The sequence below is a fragment of the Sinohyriopsis cumingii genome, chromosome 18 (assembly GCF_028554795.1).
Source record: "Sinohyriopsis cumingii isolate HCF-2022 chromosome 18, ASM2855479v2, whole genome shotgun sequence".
NCBI lineage: Eukaryota > Metazoa > Mollusca > Bivalvia > Unionida > Unionidae > Sinohyriopsis > Sinohyriopsis cumingii.
The window spans coordinates 32,381,711-32,403,792 of NC_142978.1; the positions used below are offsets into that span (position 1 = coordinate 32,381,711).

A 22,082-nucleotide genomic window follows, 5' to 3' on the forward strand; every position below is an offset into this window, starting at 1 on the left:
GAAATTTTTCTATCCAATGCTAATACCGAATATATTTCATCTTGTGGTACCAGGAACTAAAAAATATCTTTTTTTGTACCACACGACTAAACATATCCGTTCTTAATGTTGGTAAAATGTCCTCTATGTATTATTTGGTTACAAATTTAATAGTTACTGGTCAGGTACACAATGAACTTGATTTTGAACCAGGGACGTCATTTCAACATTATTATTTCTTTCTTTCTTTATTTATTTATTTATTTATTTATTTATTTATTTTTTGGGGGGGCAAAACTTGACGGGCTTGTTAATTTTCGTATATAGGCTACAACAATTTTACAGCACATGCAGATTCGGGGGGGGGGGGACAAATGCCCTCCCCCCCCCATGACGTCCATAATTTGAACAAGGTCAAGTCAAAAATATAATTTTACATTTATTATAATGGAGAAAACGAACAATAATACAAATTAAATATATAAAACAACTCCCCTCATTAAAAGAAAGATTTATACACCAAAGCTTTCTTTGAAATATTAGTCAAATATACATGTGAAAAAATTACTCAAGATAGTCTTGTGAATGAAACAAAAATAAACATGAAGCAATACCATACTTATATACACGTGAAAGTGCATCTGCAACTAGATTATCTTTCCCTTGATGTGCCTGATGTCAATAACAATTCCTGCAACATCAAACTCCACCATAATAATCTCCGATTTGTGATTTACATCTTTCCAATGAAAGTAAGTAGGTTGTGATCCATGCATGCAATAACAGGAGAAGGATCAGAACTAATGATATTCATTTCAAAATGTTGCAAAGCCAATATTAAAACTGAACATTCCTTCTCCATTGTGGAATAAGTCCTCTGGTGCTTATTTAATTTCTTAGAAAAATAGCACGTTGGGTGATCTACAACATTTTTCATTGTCTTCAACAATCAATACTCCACTAACCTCAACATCACCTGCATCAACTGACATTTTAAATGATTGACTGATCATTTTAGCTAAAAGAACTGGTACACTCGTAAGTATGGCCTTTTACTTATCAAAAACCTACTGACATTATTCAGACCAATGAAACTTTGTTTTCTTACTCAATAAATTTGATTTTAGACAAGGTCACATTTAAGATAATATTATACGTACCATATTACATACCATATTATAATGGAGAAAACTTGCAACAATACAAATTAAATATACATAACAACTCTCCTCATAAAAAGAAAGATTTATACATCAAAACTTTCTTTTAAATACACTGGTCAACAGTGAAATCATTACTGACTTGAAAAGGACCTAATCTGTAGTATTTTGGTGTGCCGAACACGAATATAACCGTGAAAAATTTGTATTGGCTCTCGTTTTGAAGATATTCATATACCTCATTTTCTATGTTTCACTGTGTAAATTTCTCCAGTAGGACTGCAGCAACATCCGGAATAATGATGTAACATTGCATAATACCATCATGCTCACATGATCCACAGTTGATTGCATCATTTTCTGATGCAATGCAATACTAATGCCATGCGGCTGCTGAAGTAAGTTGACGTCAGCAGTGTACTATACATGTGTAGGCCTATTATACTAATGCCAGGCGGCTGCTGAAGCTGACGTAAGCAGTGTACTATATAAAGCCCAATCAGATAGGTTCAGCATTTAAAATATTTTAGACGTTGTGCGAGACAGTTCAAGCTACTGTTACATAAAACTTATTATTTTATCCATTTACGTACAATAAAGAACAGTAATGCCTCGAAAGTGTGTTAATACCGCGGACAATTTTTGCTATATTTGTGAGGAAGTGACATTTGCCAACCAGAAGAAAAGTATCAATTCTCAAGTGAAGAAGGCATATCATCTTTACTTCGGATGCAAGGTTGGTGACCAAGACAAGCCTTGGGCTCCGCATATATGCTGTGCTACATGTACAACACAGCTTTCACAGTGGTTGAATTGCAAAAGGTCATCAATGCCGTTTGCAGTCCCAATGGTGTGGAGAGAGCCAAGCAACCACCTAAATGACTGTTACTTCTGCTTGGTTCCTCCTCTTTCCGGCGGAATAACGAAGCGAAAGAAGTCGAGAATAGTCTACCCAAACATTCCGTCTGCATTGAGACCAGTTCCACATGGTGAGGGACTTCCTATTCCAGAACCTCCAGCAGAATATTCTCTTGATTCATCTGACGAAGACAAAGGTGAGTCGACCTGTTCTTCTCCTGGTCCATCAGCATGCAGTGATCCAGATTTTCACTGTGGTGCATCATCAACCCCACACAGAATAACACAGGAAGAACTAAATGACCTGATTCGTGATTTGGACTTATCAAAGAACAAGGCAGAATTGCTAGGATCAAGACTCCAACAATGGAATCTTCTAGAAGAAGATGTCACAATTACTGCATATCGAAAGCGCCACCAGCAATTGGAGCCTTTCTTCAGAAAGGAAAGTAATCTGTTCCGATATTGAGGGCCTCATGAATGCTTTAAAAATCACTCATGACCCACAAGAATGGAGACTATTTGTGGACTCTTCGAAACTGAGTCTCAAGGCTGTGCTTTTGCACAATGGAAACATTCTTCCATCTATTCCAGTAGCGTATGCTGTCCACATGAAAGAGACATACGATAACTTAAGGCAGCTACTGAATTCCATTGAGTATAACAAGTACAGCTGGCACCTCTGTGGTGATTTGAAGGTAGTTGCCCTTTTAATGGGACTGCAGCAAGGATATACAAAATACATGTGTTTCTTATGCGAGTGGGATAGCCGAGCAAGGGAAATGCACTACATGAGGAAGGAATGGACTCACAGGCAGAATGTAGCCATTGGAGAGAAGAATATCCAACACCCAGCTCTGGTTGAGGCTCAGAAAATCTTGCTACCACCCCTTCACATCAAACTAGGTTTGATGAAGAACTTCGTGAAAGCCATTGACCGGACTTTGCCAGCATTCCGATACCTGCATGAAAAATTCCCTCGACTCAGCGAAGCAAAGATTAAAGAGGGAGTTTTTGTGGGTCCTCAGATTCGAGAGCTTTTCAAAGATGACCGGTTCAACAACTTGCTGGAAGGTGACGCGAAACAAGCATGGAATGCTTTTCGCCTAGTTTCTACAAACTTCCTCGGAAATGTTAGGGCAGAAAACTATAAGGAACTAGTAGAAGACATGTTGATGAAGTATAAGAAACTTGGCTGCAATATGTCTCTAAAGATTCACTTCCTTCATTCCCATTTGGATTTCTTTCCTAGCAACTGTGGTATTGTTAGTGATGAACACGGCGAACGTTTTCATCAAGATATCGCAACAATGGAACAAAGATACCAGGGAAAATGATCCACTACAATGCTGGCTGACTACTGCTGGACACTCCTCAGAGATGCTCCCGAACAGCTGTACAAGAGACAGGCGAAGAAATCTAAGATGTAGTCAATGACTTGATTTTTTATAGGTAGGCTATTACAGTTGACCTTTTACTATTGGAATGCATTTCGTTATGTAAACATTAATTTCTTGCAGATTACAAAAAAACTAGAGCCAATTTTGCAATTTGACTGTCATATTCGTGTTCAGCACATAAAAATTGATAAGAATTGACTAATTTTATTTCAGTAACATGACTTTTGTAAAAATTTGTTGTCCAGTGATATTAGTCAAATATACATGCAAAAAAATAACTTAAGATAAAGTTTTATGAATGACACAAAACGTACAGAAGCAATACTATACTTATATACACGTGAAAGTGCATCTGCAACTAGATTATTATTTCCCTTTATGTGCCTGATGTCAATAACAATTCCTGCAACATCACACTCAACCCTAATCATATCTGATTTGTGATTTTCATCTTTCCAGTGAATGTAAGTGGGTTGTGATCCATGAATGCAATAATTTGAGAAGGCTCTGAGCTAATACTATACACTTCAAACTGTTGCAAACCCATTAACAAAGCTAAACATTTTCGACTGTGGAATAATTTCTATTTTGCTTATCTAATTTCATAGAAAAAATAGCAGACAGGGTGATTTACATCATTTTTGTCTTCATCAATCAATACTCCACTAAACTGAACGTCACTTGCATCAACTGACATTTTAAATGATTGAAATTTGGAGCTGAAGTAACAAGTGCAATCTTTTAAGAATATCGTTTCACTTATCAAAACCCTCCTGACATTTTTCAAACCAATGGAACTTGGTTTTCTCACTCAACAAATTGGTCAGGGGTTCAGCAATTATGAAAAAGTGAAGAGAAATATCTCATAATATCCAGAATAATATCCAGAAAAATCGCACCAGCTGCTTTTTTACTGATAGGCACAGGGAATTCAGAAATAGCCTGACCTTTATGTCTATATGATTAGCTTTGTATGCTACTTACGTCACGTCCTCGAAATGTAAGACAAGTACGGCAAAACACAAGTTTACTTAATTGTCTTATTTGTATCAATGAGTCTGTCAAATAGTTTCTTAATCGTCTTAAAGTGATCTTCCGCTGTCTTTGCAGATAATGACGTCATCGATGTCAGCATAACAATTATCTTGACCAGATATTACCTTTTTCATTAAATGTAGAAGACTACACGGCGAACCTTTTATCGGAAACGGCATTATTTCACATTGATAAAGTCCACATGGAGTATGAGTGCCAAAATTTCCTTGCCTTTTCCGTCGGTGAATTTGCCAGAATCACTTTCAAATGTCAAATTTGGTGAGATATTTTGCATTTCCAATTTGGCAATGCAGTTCTCGATGTTTGGCGTTGGAAATTAATCTATTTTGGTCACACCTTTCACTTTTCTATAGTCGGTGCATATGCAGAAAGTATTATCTGGCAGAAAGTATTATCTGGTTTCGGTAAAAGAATACATTGTGAACTCCAGTCACTCTCACTTGGTTCTACGAAATCGATCTCCAGCAGATACTGAATTTTTTGTTTCAAACATTACTGTTTGAGAGGGTTCTTCTTGTATGGTTAATGTTTCATAAGTGAAATTCTATAACTTTGACGTGATGGTAGAAACATGTGCTCATATTCAAATTATAGCTGCTTCAGTTCACTCTTTTTTTGTGGCTGTAGAAATGAAACACTTTGGTCTAGATCATTCAGTATTTTTGAATTCCGAAGATTGATTACACCAAACTCACTACAATCTGATTGCATTCCGTCGTTTAAATTCTCACTCTGTGGGACAGGCACAACTAAAATATCTGCATGATTAACATGGCTATGTCTGTCAACATAATCCTTTCTTTTAACTGTTTACGGAGTTCAGTACCTAGCCTGAAGATGATTATCACGTATGGGCAAGAGATCCAGAATGTTATCGACAGGCTGAAGACTCCTCTCCTTTGTATTTTGTCATACCTTAAGATATTCGTATCCCGGACGAGCCCCCAATTTTCTATTACGACTCTGTGGCCCTAAACTAAATAATTAAAAAGAGCGAAAACCAAAACGATTTATAAATTCAACAAATAATTCATTTCCATTGTAAAAGTTGAAATATAAAAAGAACTTACAGTAATGCGAATTAAATCCAAAATAGTCCAAATAGTTTTATCGCCAAATCTGATGAATAAAGTTCTATTTCAATTTCAGTGGTGTTCGAAAAAATCCAGATGTCGATATGCCTGTTGTCTTTAATCTACTAATATACCAGTGGCCGTAAGTGTGATGATGTGCAAAGAGTCTACCAATCAATCACAATAATATAATCCAAAATGCACTTGTATAAATTCACTATAATTCCAGACTAATGTTTCAGTCCAGTAATACGATTGAGCACTTTGTAAAGAATAATAATTTGCCTAAATAGTTCTACCCAAATAAAAAACTATACACAAAAATACGTATGATTCTGCTCCAAATGTTATCGCAAGAATAAATAATTTTTCAAGTAAACAAGATTATATTAAAAAAAGCTAAGACACAAAAGTAGCGATATGATGTAATTACCCAAAGTCCATTTCTAGGAAATTCTAAGTTCTACAACAGATAAAATCTGCTGCTAAAATTACAATAAAGAATGTCGTATACATCGTGTACAACATGTTTATCACGAGGACTACCAATATTCTAGACCCATGCCCAAATAAAAACGTTATCTCTATTGATAATGTTTCTAATATTTAACCCACACTGTAAGAAAAAATATTAGCTATGTATTATTTGTTCACAATATTGAAAGTTACTGTTCAGGTACATAAATAACTTAATGTTGAACGCTGTCAAGTCCAAAATACAATTATACTTTCAATATAATCATAGCGAAAAAACTAACAACAATAAAAATTTAAATATAGGTAACACAGAGTTAAAGGCCTACCTGACTAATGTAATTGTTTTGTAAAGAATATAATACATAGCTAATATTTATCTTTGATTACTGACTAAATATTCAAATGATTGTTAAACATATTTAAGTTTAGGACAGTAGTTTTTCAGTTGGAAAGTTTTGATCTGGATGACAGCTTAAAATGTCTTTGAAAGGAAGTTGACCTTCACCCTGGTTATGTTCTAGTATCGTAGCTTTTAATATTAATGTTGCGTATTTCAAACTTACTGATTACTACCTTAAAATTAAAGCTTGAATCATTCTTATTGTTGTGTACCGTTCTTAATTTGGGAGGATTTATTTCTCTAAGTTGTTCATTGGAATTACATAATGTTAATTAATACTTATTGGACTAGATCACTATTTTAGTCATTATCGTGAATTCATTCAAGGACATTTTCGATTATATCATTATGATACAACAAGACTCTTGGCACATTAAAACATTTTAGGCTGTTGACATATCAGCACATCCAATATTGGAATTTATTCGGTAAACGACCGGAATTAATTTGGAACTCTACACGTTTGGATTGTGATATAACATTTAGGCCAATGTGGGATCTAATTCACAATATTGTAAAGTTCTTTTTTAAATTTTTACGTTGTATTATTGGAAAATAAATTATTTCTTGACTCTTATATAACTTGTCAGTTTTCGCTCCTTTTGTTACTTAATGTAAGACCATAGACTCGTAACAAGACGCTTATTAATTGCAAAAGGTTGATTATTGTACATAAAGAACATGTAGTGGAATCAATTTACTTATCAGAAATTCGAATATTCAGGAGAGAACATGTACCCAGAAGTCCGCATTGCCTGCTCAGAGAATGACTGTATATAAAATTTAATAGACTCACTAACGATTGCAAATATGTAAACACGTACAAATAGGCACCTAAAATTGAGACCGGATTCGGTGCCTTGTTACTGACAACGTGCTGATTTCATATCCGGGGTATGTGATTACATCATTTGCCGCGAGAAAACGTGACTCTCAGTTTACATGTCGGTAGATATTAATTGTAGGTTTCCGATGGCATTGTTTTTTGAAAAATTGGCATATTTTGCAATATTTGTTGAATATATGATTGGAGATAAAAGATAAATAAGCAAGCAAGGAAACTAACATTATGTGGTAAATTTATTTTATTTTATTTATAATTCTTTGTGGGGGTTTTTCAAATACATTTTCCCCACACACAGAACCAGTCTTTGCTTCAGAATGTACATAGTCTACCAGACAATGATCCAAACTAATCTCAGTCCAGCACCGCTCCGATGGTCTAGTGGTTAGATGGTCCGCCTCGGATGCGGGAGATCGCGGGTTCAAACCCTAGCCGAGTAATAACAAAGACTTGTACAAATAGTACTAACAACTGCCTCGCTAAACACCCAGCATTAAGAGGTCTCTGTTAAAACTGGTCGGCCTGGTGCAGAGGCGTAGCTGGGGGGGGGGGGGGGCAGGGGGGTACATATGTCCCCGGGCGCCAAGGTACAGGGGCGCCAAAATGAGGCTTACAACGTTACATTATAATAAGTAAACAAGGGTAATATTCAAAAATGTGATTAAACGGGGAGGGAGCTGGGGCGCCAATTTTATAGTTCGTCCCCGGGCGCAAAATATCATAGCTACGCCTCTGGCCTGGTGTCAGGATAATGACATCGGGTGGGACATCCAGATTGCTGGACATCACTATAAACTGCCACACTGCTAGACATCGTAGCAATATGACTGAAAAATCACACACACACACACACACACACACACACACACACACACACACTCGAAATCTCATTCCAGGTAGGTCAAAGACTTGTAACTGTACGTTAACTTTGGGGACATTTTCAGAGTAGTAGAACAAACAACTTCGTCCCTTGCTTTGCCTACTTTCAACTGTGATCCCCAAAGCAAACATATGATCTTTATGTCCGTTGTTTGCAACAATAGTTCGTAAATAAGTTCGTCCTTTATCACAAAGTCGGTATATTTTACATATAGTGTATCCGGTTTATTAAGTTTTATACGTCAAACACGTTAACATATCACTTTCTCCGTATTTGATTGGTCCAGTTCTTGCGCAGTATTCTCATTATTGATTGACTTCTACAGTGTGAATTGTCCTTGCTTCTAATTCTGGATCCAATTTATTTTACTATAGCTGTTACAAATATGGCGTCTGTCTTTCCAATCGATAGACGACTGAAGATTAGGGAAATAAACGGGCGACGCTAACACAAACACACAGTAGTTGTTGTGACCTAATTTGGGTTATAGCCCATTTTCCTACATAGCATTCTCCCAATACCAAGCAAAACCTAGACCACTAGTAAACCGTTCGCATAATTAAACCGAAAATGTGGGAGAACCCAGAATATCCATCACGCTGTTCAAGACGAATATGTTGAGTCTATGCAGAGAAACGCCTGGTTGACTATCGTAATGCAGACTGTCGCTTTTATATTATTGCCACCACACGGTATGGATCTTACACTCAAAACCCATGACCAGTATCGTTTAAATGTTAACCTGTATGAGTTTAGAAACTCACCTCTGTTATGAAAAGAATATCGGCAAATGTTGGCAAATCAATCAACAAAATGTATCCAAGCATATAATTTTACTACATCAATAAGCCAAATATCCAGTCACTAAAGCATTCCTTCTGGGAATATAAATTCCATCAGAGCTATGTGTGAATATACAGTACCTCGTACGGCATATATCCAACATAGCTATGACGTCATATAGCTTGCATTTGATCAAATGAAACTACAGGCCATGTGAAAAAAAGAAGAAACGAGTATAAAAAATATACTACATAAATAGAGGTATGCTTTTCGTGATGTTTGGTTTATGCTAGAGTCATTAACCCTATATAATGGAAAACATATTAGTATGTTAAACTCTCCGTACTCTGTCTAAAATGACAAATAACACGAGAGTCATTAACCCTATATAATGGAAAACATATTAGTATGTTAAACTCTCCGTACTCTGTCTACAATGACAAATAACACGAGATTCTCCAACTAATTCCTTTTCCAAATAAGACTTTAATAAATCATATTTAGATATTGTACGATGCGCTATTAATTGTTGAATGACAGCCCTCGAAGCAACAATTGTGGATGGTAAGACATTCCACATTTAAAAGGCGGATACTAACTTAAAGTCACTGATAGACGGTATTTTCTTTGAATTCGCTGCATGTCGGATTCAAAGCACGCCATTATGTACTACAGTCTATTTTTGTTTCCTAATAGGGATACAATGTCATTATATAGCACACCGAAAAATGAGAATGAAAACGGAAGTAGTATTTGACGAATGAATGAATCTGACGAATAACCCAAAAACGAAAATTCGTATGAAGAAGGTAAATGCTATTTTATACGTGTTTCGACGATGAAATTCAGGAATTGTGGTATTATAAAGGAGGACCATGTGAGATGTTTAATGATATTTTGTAATACTTCAAACATTCTGACTGCATGCTAAAATAAAACGCCTAGTGTGAATCGCACTACAACATTGATACATATAGGAACATTTTAGCACCCCGTAGACAACGGAGATAGGGGTACGATTATTGGTACTAATATCATCCACATCAAGAAGATAGGGGTACGATTATTGATACCAACATAGTCCACATCAAGGAGATAGGGGTACGATTATTGGTACTAGCATAAGGATATAGGGGTACGATTATTGGTACTAACATCGTTCACATCAAGGAGATAGAGGTACTATTATTGGTACTAACATCGTTCACATCGAGGAGATAGGGGTACGATTATTGGTACTAACATAAGGATGTAGTGGTACGATTATTGGTACTAGCATCGTCCACATCAAGGTGATAGGGGTACGATTATTGGTACTAACATAAGGAGATACGGGTATGAAAATTGATACTAACATCGTCCACATCAATACCTCTAGACTGAGGCTGCATCCAATAATCAACGCATTGCTCACCTAAAGACTGTGACATCGATCAAAACAATCTTTAGACTCGGCCAGCCAACAAACTGTCCAAGGTTAGCTTAGGCACCTGAACGTCGGCTAATCCCGGATACGTACAAATATTACGATCAAAATGCAACTGTCAAGTTAGAACATCAATATGTATTCCTTATTTATCATAATATTCACATTGTCACGCCTGTGCGAGAAAATGTGAGTGCTCTTGACGTTGACTATAAGATGAAAATATGTATCGTGGAATTGCAAATGAAAAACCAGCACTCCCGGTCTTATTTTTTACTTGCCCGTGAGCACGTTTCTTGGAATCTTGAGCTTGACTGAATTTAAATTGAGTTTGTCCCGAACGTCGGGCAAGTTGATTTGTATGTATCTGGATTAAGGAGAGGAGAATTTTGTTTATACTGCATAGATATTGTTATTCCTAGTATGATAAAGGACCATTCAATTCTGACGGCCACAAAAAGTACAATCTAAATTATGTAACAATTTAACTTACAGTTATTATCACTGGTCGAATGCAATATAACTGTTGAATGCAGAATAAAGGAAACATGTTTTATGAGATTTGTTTCTCATAAACCCTTAGCAATGTTCATTTCTATCGGCATAATGAGAGAGAGAGAGAGAGAGAGAGAGAGAGAGAGAGAGAGAGAGAGAGAGAGAAAGAAAGAAAGAAAGAAAGAAAGAATTCAGGCTCACGAAATGAAGTGTCATTTCTAAATAATGTAACCTTGCATTTTGGGAAAGGGCGATACGAGAGAGGCACGGGATCGCTGTAAGGAAGACAAGCTCTCCGAGTTCTGATGAAACGGACTAATTTTATCGAAATTCTCAGCATATAAACTTACATTCCAATATCAATCTTCATAAATTTACATTACGGATATAAGAGATACATATAAAACTGCGATATTACTTCACTTACTATCTTCATACATTTGTATCATTTCTGCCTTTTAGAATATATTATAGATAATTAAATATCGAATAAATTCACGATAGCTAAAGAGTCTAAAATTCAATAGTTCAGACTAATACCACAGTCATTTAGGAGAATTATGTTTTACTGAATTTAATCTAAAATACCAAAATATTAAACTCTTTTATTTAAAGAGCATTTTGTTTCTGAATTGATTATTACTGAGTCTGAAGTTGGTAGCGAACCATGTCTTTTACAATAACCAAAAAATAAAATTAAAAGTACATATCAATTCTTCAAATAATTAAAGTTTCCAATACAATATATTAAGGAATAGTACAGAAATATTAAAATAATCCAATGTTGCAAATGTAACGATCTTAGATAGAAATCTTACTTTAGCAGTTTAACATTCAAAGTCACTCTACTGCATAGAAAACTTTACGCAGACAGTAGCTTACCTGTAAGGAAGAAAAGCTCTCTGAGTTCTAACGAAACGGACTAATTTTGCCCAGCAAATCCTCTCGCTTCTTATACTCAGTTTCTAAGGACACGGCTAAAAATATGACATACGTCTTAGTTCCCCGGTTTCGCCAGAATCTGAAAGAGAGTCCTCGTCTTTTCCTTCCGACTACCGTCTGGATCTATGTACGCCATCAGAAAGATTTTTCCACGAACACGTGAAACCTTAATGATTTACTCAGCAGAAAGGAATTTGCCTGATCAGCACCCTTGCTGCAGAGATCCAAAACTTAAAGTAATAAACAATGTGAAGGATTGTTCTGAATTCTCATAGAAATACACAATTTTTATTGAAATAGTACACAATTATATCACAAGAATAAAAAATGTTTTTAATACAATTTAATGAAACATTCCATCCTAAGATATGTATTTCGTTCCGTTAAAATAATCTATTTGACTTTCAGGACACTCATGAGTACTATACGTCGACCGTAATGCAAAACCAGGCGGACAATTATTGGGTGGAGCTTAGCAACGCAACGTTGCATCAGGAACTGAGAAACACTACCATGAAAGCTCAGGTATGAAGAACGTGAGAGAGAGAGAGAGAGAGAGAGAGAGAGAGAGAGAGAGAGAGAGAGAGAGAGAGAATCTTGATTGCTGTGTCTGAGAAGAAAGTGTGACAACGAAAATATTATTTTCCCCGTTATACCATTTTAGCCAGACAAATAAACAGATGATTGCTGTGTCTGAGAAGAAAGTGTGAAAACGAAAATATTATTTTCCCCGTTATACCATTTTAGCCAGACAAATAAACAGACAAAAAGGGTAAAATCGGGGAAAAAACTGACACTTAAATGTCTTTCATTTTTTAGCGATAAATGTTTAGGAGTATTGCTGTCATTTATATACATTTAATATGTTCTAGAAAGTATGCAATGCAGAATAAGGAACATACACTGCCAATGTTGATCTTTATGACTTTTATATCCTTAGGTATATGTGAAATAATTTATCGTATATCTGAAGGTGGAATTATTTTTTCGGGGATATTGTAGAAACAGCCAGTACTATCATGGTTATAACTTTATTGTCTGAATTGTTCATATATTTGGTATTTACTATAATTTTCTATAATTTTGTCTGTAAGTACATAAGTACATATAATTAAGTACATAGATAAGTATTAGAGCAAAAGATGAATTATCATCTTATGTCACTGAAAGATTTAAATTTAAATAAGGAAAATGTTCTCTGTACCAAAATGATTTATAGATAGATAGTGTAATAAACATCAAAGGGTAGGAAAATTTTAGACAATAAACACACACACACACACACACACACACACATACACACATACACACACACACGATAGTAATCACACACACACGTACTACAAGGGTGTCAGAACGAGTTTACAATTGGGGCGGCTCTTTCCGTAACAGAGGACTTGGTAAGTTACTGATGCGGTCAAGAACGGGCATATTTATAATTTGCAAAACATACGAGGCGGCCCAGGTTCCAACAACCTGGTATAAAATAGTTTTTATGAACTTGACTGTGAATAAACTTTTCTGGGAATCTTGCAGAAGGCCACGTTGTTGTGTTGATTATAGATTATTTATCTATACATGTCATATTTTGTTTCCCCTTCTTTCTATTTTTACACAGGATTGATTTGGTTCTTAGTGCATTTAGGAAATGTGATATTGTTGTGTATATGAGCGTACATGAATGTAAATTGGTATGATGTTATGTGAATGCATGCGTCTGAGAATGTTACAGTTAAGTATGTATGATAAAGATATTTATTATATGCTTGTTTTTTCTTCTTCTTCTTCTTTCTCCGTTAACTTTACATTGTCAGAATTGTTCAGTATTTTACGATATTGCACTAACGTCCACTTCATGTTGCACTCACGTGTGCCCAATAGTGTGTTATAAACTGCTTTGTAAACAAATCACGTACACTCACATAGTAGACGCTTTACGTTTTGGTTGATTAAATTTGTTTCTGAATGAAATAAAGCAGATGCTTCGTGGACTGCCACACACCAGCTGCTTTGCCACATTCCGCATTAACTTTTTGATACAATGTTTCGGATTTAGGCTCACTATAGACACCAGACAGGGTCCTTACAAATAACATGCAAGTAACAAGGCATAAACTGTCTTCTTTAGCTGGTAATAAGAATGGCAAAAAAATATACCTACAGTTTTACATCCTGAATTTCCTCAAATTGTACTTTCTCAGTTCTACAAATCCGAATTACATGAACTATGTCATGGCTTCTTAAGCTTGATTGCAAATTTCGAAATAGTACTGTAATTTTGACAATGTTCGAAGTGCAATTACGTCCTCATTACTGCACTCAAAATGAAATAAACATTATATTGTATACAGTTTTGTGATAATTACAATTGAAAGACTTCATATTTTCCCAAATTATAATTTCAAACATTCAATGACAGAACAGAAACACACTTGCAGATGTCAACACGCTGATGAAATTCGATGTACTTCATGTAGAATTGGCACAGATAAATCCAGTCCATGATCACGAAATTTCGTAGAATCGACAAAAATACCAAAATATATTCATTCCCGATCAAATGGAAAGGTTGTGTCAATACGCATTCATTCACAATGACTCCAAATTTCAATTTTAAGAAGACCAAAATGCAATTTTCTTTCGAACGTTATGTCTAGCGCGCGACTAAGTTCAGAATTATCTGGGGAGAGGTATGTGCGCATTAATAATGTTGTTGTTATTGTGTATGATGAATCTGCGCTTGTGTATTTAGTTTGGAATACGGCATACATTCAGTTACTTTGTTTCTTGTAGTGTATTTTTGTTTATATAATTAAGACTTAGGTAGAATAAGAAAATGAGCATATAATATAAAGTTTACTGCATTTGTATGGGAACATATGAACTCGTTTTGTCCAATGGATATACTGCACTCCCCAGGTCGTGCACTATTTCCATCCGAAAAACTCGTTCATATTTTCCCATACAAATGCAGTAAGCGATAAACATATAATAGTTACACGAATTGTTTATTGTTTTCGTGTTATTTTTCCCATATTATTTTTGCAGAAAGAATGTATTTAGAGAATTTAGAGTAGTCACTAATTGAGTTACCGTCTATGTAATTTATTATTATTAATTTTGTTATTATTATTATTATTATTATTATTATATTATTATTATTATTATTATTATTAACTTGGTTGTTAGCATTTTGGGGATGCCACATGTCAGTATTGAAGTTCATAAGTCTTAATAATTTGTTCTGCCTAAATGTTCACATAACTTTATAGCTTGCAGATGAATGTACGTTTGTATAGCTGATCTGTGCGTGTGCCGTACTTTATGTAGTATAGATATTATTCAGCAAGTTTCTATTAGTCTTAGGTGCACACTGCATGGTATATTGCTGTGCACGAGTTTTGTGCAAAAACTGTGCATAAAGAGGGCCGAATTGCCCAATAGGCATTTTTGATACAAAATTGTGTTACAAATAAATGGTCTTCAACAGAAAAGATAGAAAACCAACAAGTTTTATAAAATTCAACAAATAATTTATTTCCGAATAATAAAAAGTGAAAACCTTTAAAGGGAAATTATATTATTGTTAATTAAATCCCAAGCAGTCCTAAAGTTCTAACACAAGTCCAAAAGTATATACTATTCCAAAGGAAGTCCAGTAGTATGTGCTTTATATGCCAATGGTCTTGAATTTGCTAATGTGTCAGCAGTCTTGATGCATCACAATGATATAATCTAAAATGTCCTTAAATGAATTAAGTATAATTCAAAAATATAAATTTAGTCCTAAAATCAATGAGCACTTTGTAATACAAATAAACAATTTTAAAACATCCTGCTAAATTATTATTGAAGAAAACTAAACTTTATGACTAAGATTGATGTTAAACACATATAATGAGTAATTCTGATCCAAACGACAATAAATATTTTTTTAAAAAACTAAGACACAATAACAGAACCAGGATAGGTGTCATTTTCACATCAAACTCACAAATATGACCACCTCTAGAAATTTCCAAGGTCAAAAGGCCACGTAAACATGTTTACATACAAGTGATAATTATCTTAAAATAAAATCTACCCTGATTTATGGACAAAGGTTAATCACACAAAACAAATTAAATATGCACAACAATTGCCAGATGTGAAAGAAGTACAAACTTTATTTACATATTCTTGAGCCATGTAGAGCTGAACAAATTATTCAAACGGTGACTTGCTAGCTTGGTTGTCAGCATATTAGGATTTCGCCTGTGATGATTTGGACGGTCTCGCAGTTATATCACATCATCAGCATAAGTCGGACATGCAAGCAAGGTACATGTTTCAGTTAAACTAACAAATCTTTCTCCTGTGTGAGTTTAGGGAAACGTCCTATTTGGACGTGTATTATTCCCTGTTTTGGTGTCGATGTCTATTTTCTGTGGGCACTTGGCAGGCATAATTCAGTCCTATGTGGACATGTATTGTTCCCTGTGTATGTGCAAATGTTTATCCTTTGTGAGTAGGCACAATCCAATCTTGTGTAGACGTGTATTGTTCCCTGTGTGGGTGCAAATATCTGTCATGTTTGGTCAGATGTGATACAGTCCTACGTGAACTTGCATTTTACTCTGTGCGGGTGGATACGTCCATCCTGTGTGAGCAGCAGGGAAGTTCTACAGACCAGACGGTTCCGCCAAAATAAAGCCTCCTACGAGAACTTTCTCCGTAGAAGCCTCGGAAAGCAGAAATAAAGCTTCCCACGAAAACTAATTTGCGTAAATTCAACCCCGAGTGCAATTTTTGTGTGCAAAATCAATGATTCTGGACAAGGAAAAAACAACAATTTTAGGGGTGGGTGGGATATTTATTCTGGTGTCGTCGATGTTTGAAAGATTTGGCTGCAATTTTATGAATAAATTTGATCGAGACCGATTCGATACCTACTACGCGGATCATGAAGATTAATCGTGATGAAACCATGCGGTGTTGCCTGAGCGCGACTGAAGAAATTTTTGAATTTGTTTATGTCCATATCGCCATTACACCAGGTCTGATGAATATTTCTCAACGTGTGAGTATCGACACCATTGAAAACCGATAAAATATTACAATTGTCCCTAATTACCTTTGGAATCTGCGTATATCGCTGCGTCACGTAAATAACATCGGTGTTCTTGTGTCGGCCACGCGAAAATATCCTAGCCGGATTGGTCTGCTTATCCAGCATAACATCATCGAATACGACAAGATTATTAACATCGCCATCTAAATTTTCCACTGATGGAGCTTCATTGATATCCGTGATAAATTCGATCGTGCCCTCATCGGTATTGTCGCTGAATTCCTTTAGCACTTGATAACATCGCTGATCATCAACGGATGGCGCAACCAAATACAATTTGTCCCATTTTAACCATCGCATTATCAAATTTAGTAACAACTGCGTCTTTCCAGAACCAGACGGGCCAATAATTATCATTCTTATCGAATTTGGTAATACCGCGTTGTGTTTCACTTGCTCGCGTTTCTTCGTGGCCGAAAAATCAATTACATTCATGTTACTAGAATACATGGATCTATATTGTGTTAAGTGTCGCACTCACACAGCTACGCTAAATCCAATCGAAATCGTCACACGCAACAACAGGAACGCAATCAAGGGAGAATGCGAAGTTTGTAGCACGCGAAAGTTCAAATTTGTAAAAAAAAAAAATAGAAGAATCGGAGGAGACATTGCAGCTTCCTTGACAAATCTACCTGGGTTGCCTTGGGCGAAATATCCCGGAGAGAAGCATCTACCAGGATACAATTACTGTGGACCCGGCACAAGGCTTGATATCAGACTCGACGATAATAATCAACCCAAACAAGATGAAGATCCAGTAAACGCCATCGATAGCGCATGTTATTATCACGATCTTGCGTATCGTAGCGGGGATTTACAACAACGACATCTCGCTGATGTCAGGTTAATTCACGCAATAGATGCGATTCCTGACAAAAGTTTCAAGGAGAAATTGGCAACTTGGTTGGTAAAGGGCGCAATGAAAGGTAAATTAGTATTCGGTGCTGGTAAATAATAATGGAGCAGATATATTATTCTCCGCGAGGTTTTTGGCGAGGAAAATCAGCAATAGCCAAACTTGCCAAAGCCGCTAAAGTAAAACAGTCCGTTGCTGAATCGTGGCTATCGAAGCAGGCAGTCTGGCAAATATATCTTCCTCCGCCTAAAAAAATACCATATGCGAGTTTCTCTGTCAGTGTCCCTAATGAGGTCCATCAGGCTGATTTAATGTTTCTTCCTCACGATACCGTCGACGGAGTTACATACAAATATGTGCTAACGGTTGTTGATATCGCTAGCAGATACAAGGAAGCGGAACCATTATCGAATAAAACAGCAACAGAAATTGCAAAGGCGTTTGACAAAATTTACTCACGATCTCCGTTGACCTGGCCGAAGCTTCTTCAGATTGATCCAGGACGAGAATTCCTTGGTGCGGTTACTTCATTGATGAAAAAGAACAATGTTAAAATCCGACGTGGTATAGTTGGTGTTCATCGTAATCAGGCTATCGTTGAAAGATTCAACAAAACTCTCGCGGAAAGATTATTCGGATATCAGTACGCGCGCGAATTCATCCAAGATAATCGATCTCATGATTGGGTATCGAGATTGCCTCACGTGATTAACGCGCTAAATAACGAGACAACGAGAACAATAGCAATGAAGCCCGCAATTGCAATTACAAAACCAAATATACCACTAAAGCGAGATTCTACTATTCCACCTGTGCTAGGTAGCGTCACGGTCAGATATTTATATAAAGAAGGAGAGGCCGAAGGAGGAAGAAAAAGAGCAACGGATCCAAATTGGAGCGTTACAACACATAAAATATCCACCGTAACAAGATCATCGGGAAGACCAGCAATTTATTTCCTAGATTCACTAGCGCCACAACGCGGATTTACCAAGGAAGAATTACAAATAATACCGAAAGATACTCAACTACCGCCAGCGTCACTGATGTGATTTATTCGAATTCTACCTAACTGAGATAATTTTCTTACTCTCGACACGGCCAGATACACTAAATTTGACCAGGAAATTCTATCATCGACAATCCAGACCTGGCCGTGCACGGTCAATCCCTGCGACGAATGTATCGTTGTTGCATATCCTAGTTTCCATGGCGATCTTTCTGCGTTTATCGCGTCATTGACAAGATTAATATCAACGAGAATAATATCGTTTAGTACCAAGATCTTTTCCTCTCCGCAGGGTAAAGTAACACCAATATTTTGTTTTCTGGTATCAGCGGGCCTGTAACACAACGGTACCTGTAATGTTGGAAATTTCTCGCAGTGTAGCTTGAATAACATCTCCTGAATAATATCACGAACAATTTTCCTGCTAGCAACAATCAGATGATCGGGACGCCACAAATTTAGAAAAATATCCATCGGAGTCTCGTCAATTATTCTTCTCATCACATCGCATTGAAACTTATTCGGTTGTAATCGAATTAATTTTTTAAATTCGGTCAGTAAAATATCGTCGGATCTATAATCGGCGTCGATCTCTTCATAATAGTCAACGAAGTTCCTGAGCCATTCGTGAGGAGATTCACCATCAATAGGATCAGGCTGGCCATGATCGCCGCACATTATCACGGCGGTATTTTTCCCTTCCAGCCAGGTCAGGAATGATTTTAACGTGATTAAATTTACTGTGCAAATTTCATCAAATATTATAATTTTGTTGATATATTTGTTTCCCATGCGAGCCGAATCCCACAATCCACCGCTGTATTTGAAATAACTGTGATATGTGCAAGAACCAACGCCGCGTTGCTTTATTTCTCGCGCTAATCTGTGAGTTGGAGTTAGTACGATCATATCGGAATTTGCAAATAAATTTATCGCTCGCGTTGTTTTACCGCTACCACCAGGACCGTTCATGTAAACGAATTTGTTACGCGAAATCGGATCAAATGCGGATGCAGCCGTCGATATTTCTTCAAATTTATCCCGATGAAATTTATCGCAATCTTCGACATCGGCATCTTCACAATAATCTAGAATATCCTCGTTTTTTATCCTCCAAGTTCCCCAAGAGCCATCGGTGATTAAATTTTCCAGCCTGTATTGGTATTTCTTATCAATATAAAACGAATCCGTTGCGACCCTTACCGCGATATCAGAAAATTTATTTATCATCGACAGTAAATTGATACTAACATAAGCGAGCATCGACGACCTCAAATGCGTATACTGCGCAGATTCTCCGTCAAGGTAGCTAATTACGGTACCTAACTTTACTCCGTCAATGATAATATTTTCTCTGTTGCAGAATATTCCTCGCGATACCGTATCGGCGATAATAAAGTCCATTTCGGCATCATTGATAAATAACCTAGCATGCCTGTGTTTATGATCAACGGATCCTCCTTGAGTAAATTTGCCAATTATTTTTCTTCCGATATCTTTCGCGTTTTCACAATCCGTCGGCAACCATACCTCAGTTTGTTTCCTGTATGATATAATCGCCTCACTCACCGTCAACGATATTAACATTGACGAATCCAGCATATATCTCAATAACACCGTGGGGACCCAACGACGCTGCGATAAATGCCGACCAAACCAAATATAACAAATTTTATGTAAATTTTCAGCAAACTCAAATGAAGTGACATAAGCGAATCCGGTCATGACAAAATCTGGCAACGGCCCGTTAATTGCAACTCTTGTCATCTCGTTGGTGGGATGGCCAAATTTAGCAAAATAATCTGCACAATCGCCATATCCGAGGAAACTTCCAGGATAGCACGCGCTCATGTCAACGGAGATCATATCTTCGAAATAATACTTGGTATTCCACAATCCGCCATGGCCGTATTCGATACAGCTAAGTTGAATATCAGCGAGAAATTCATTCCTCGTAGGTTTCCACGAATTTCTCTCTCTGGCAGCGTGAGCAGCAACAGATCGAATAGTAAAACAATTTGTCAGTAACTGATCAGGATTTGACGAATATTTCACCGCGATATTTTTCATCGATTCATGTAATTTTTCATCACGGTAAATATCTCCGCGTGGCAGGATAAACTGATCATATTTTTCTTCGCTCGAAAATAACCAAACCGATATCGGATCAGACGCGGCTAATATTTTGATATATCTGAACATGACATCGGAATTGTCCTTTGCGGAATTTTCCACGGGATAAAATTTAACAACACGATCCCGCGGAAATATCATTACCGATTGCGACCACGCGTGTGAATTATGATCGACAATTTCGATTGGTACTCCTCGAGATCTATACGGCGACGAATATAATATTTCTCCCGATAGCGTTTTCACCGTGATAGGAAATTTAAGTTTTTTACTCAACACAGCCACATCGTCAATCGATGCACCATCAACAACAGTCTTCGCCCACGCGTTAATTTTACTCAACCTCAACTGGGTCAGACCAGATCCACGTCGAGCGTTTTTCATATGCTCGATAACACGCTCGGCCACGCAATTTATCATCGTAGAGTCACCGACTCTTGATTCTTTCATCGCAGGTAGATTTTTCATGTCAGGATTATTATTCAGCCGATAAATTCCATAGACGACAGCACTAGATGGATACGCCCTAGCATAATAAGGACCGTCAATTCCCAATAATAATCCTGGCTTCGAATTTTTATCAAGAACAACATTTTTCTTACCACCACGCACGGGATCTCGTTTATCGCGAATGATCCAAGTGTCGTCCGGCATTTGTGCGATAAATTTTATTCCGAAGATAAATCGCTCTTCCTTATGCGAGTTTTTTATATGCTCGATTATTTTCTTCGCTCGCTCTATATTCATCGTAGCATCAACAGAGTTAGTTTTCCATGTCGACCAAACATGAACCGCTCCATCATCGAAGAATTCTTTTTTGGCACGATCAACCTCAGGAATGATATATTCTGCCTCATCAAGATCAAATGTATCCATTATTATATTTTAGACAAATGTTTAAATTATATAATGCAATGCAAATGGATACCAATCGGATCAACAAAATCATGTGACAAATCCTGTAGAGGTGATTATTGTGGCGCTCACATATATGCAATTCGACGAGGCAGTAAAGGACCACAGCGATGTTTGGTTTGCCAAGTTGGCACGCGAGGAAAGACACGGTTGTGTTTGTCCTGTGGAGGGAAAAATTATCGGGAATTGCGCCGATATTACGAAAAGAAATCTTCCTCGATTATAACATGCGAAGAAGATTATATTAATCGATTCAAGGCAAATTACGATTTAGACAAATGGA

General features: G+C 36.6%; 1 protein-coding gene across 1 annotated transcript in view; it reads left to right on the forward strand.

The window, feature by feature from the left end:
• The window catches only part of LOC149776332 (uncharacterized), an 86,730-nt gene that overhangs the window by 29,235 nt on the left and 35,413 nt on the right, over window positions 1-22,082 (forward strand). Inside the window, exon 3 of the mRNA XM_089942843.1 lies at window positions 12,182-12,298. Coding sequence (XP_089798969.1) covers window positions 12,182-12,298 — 117 coding nt within the window. The remainder of the gene's footprint in view (window positions 1-12,181; window positions 12,299-22,082) is intronic.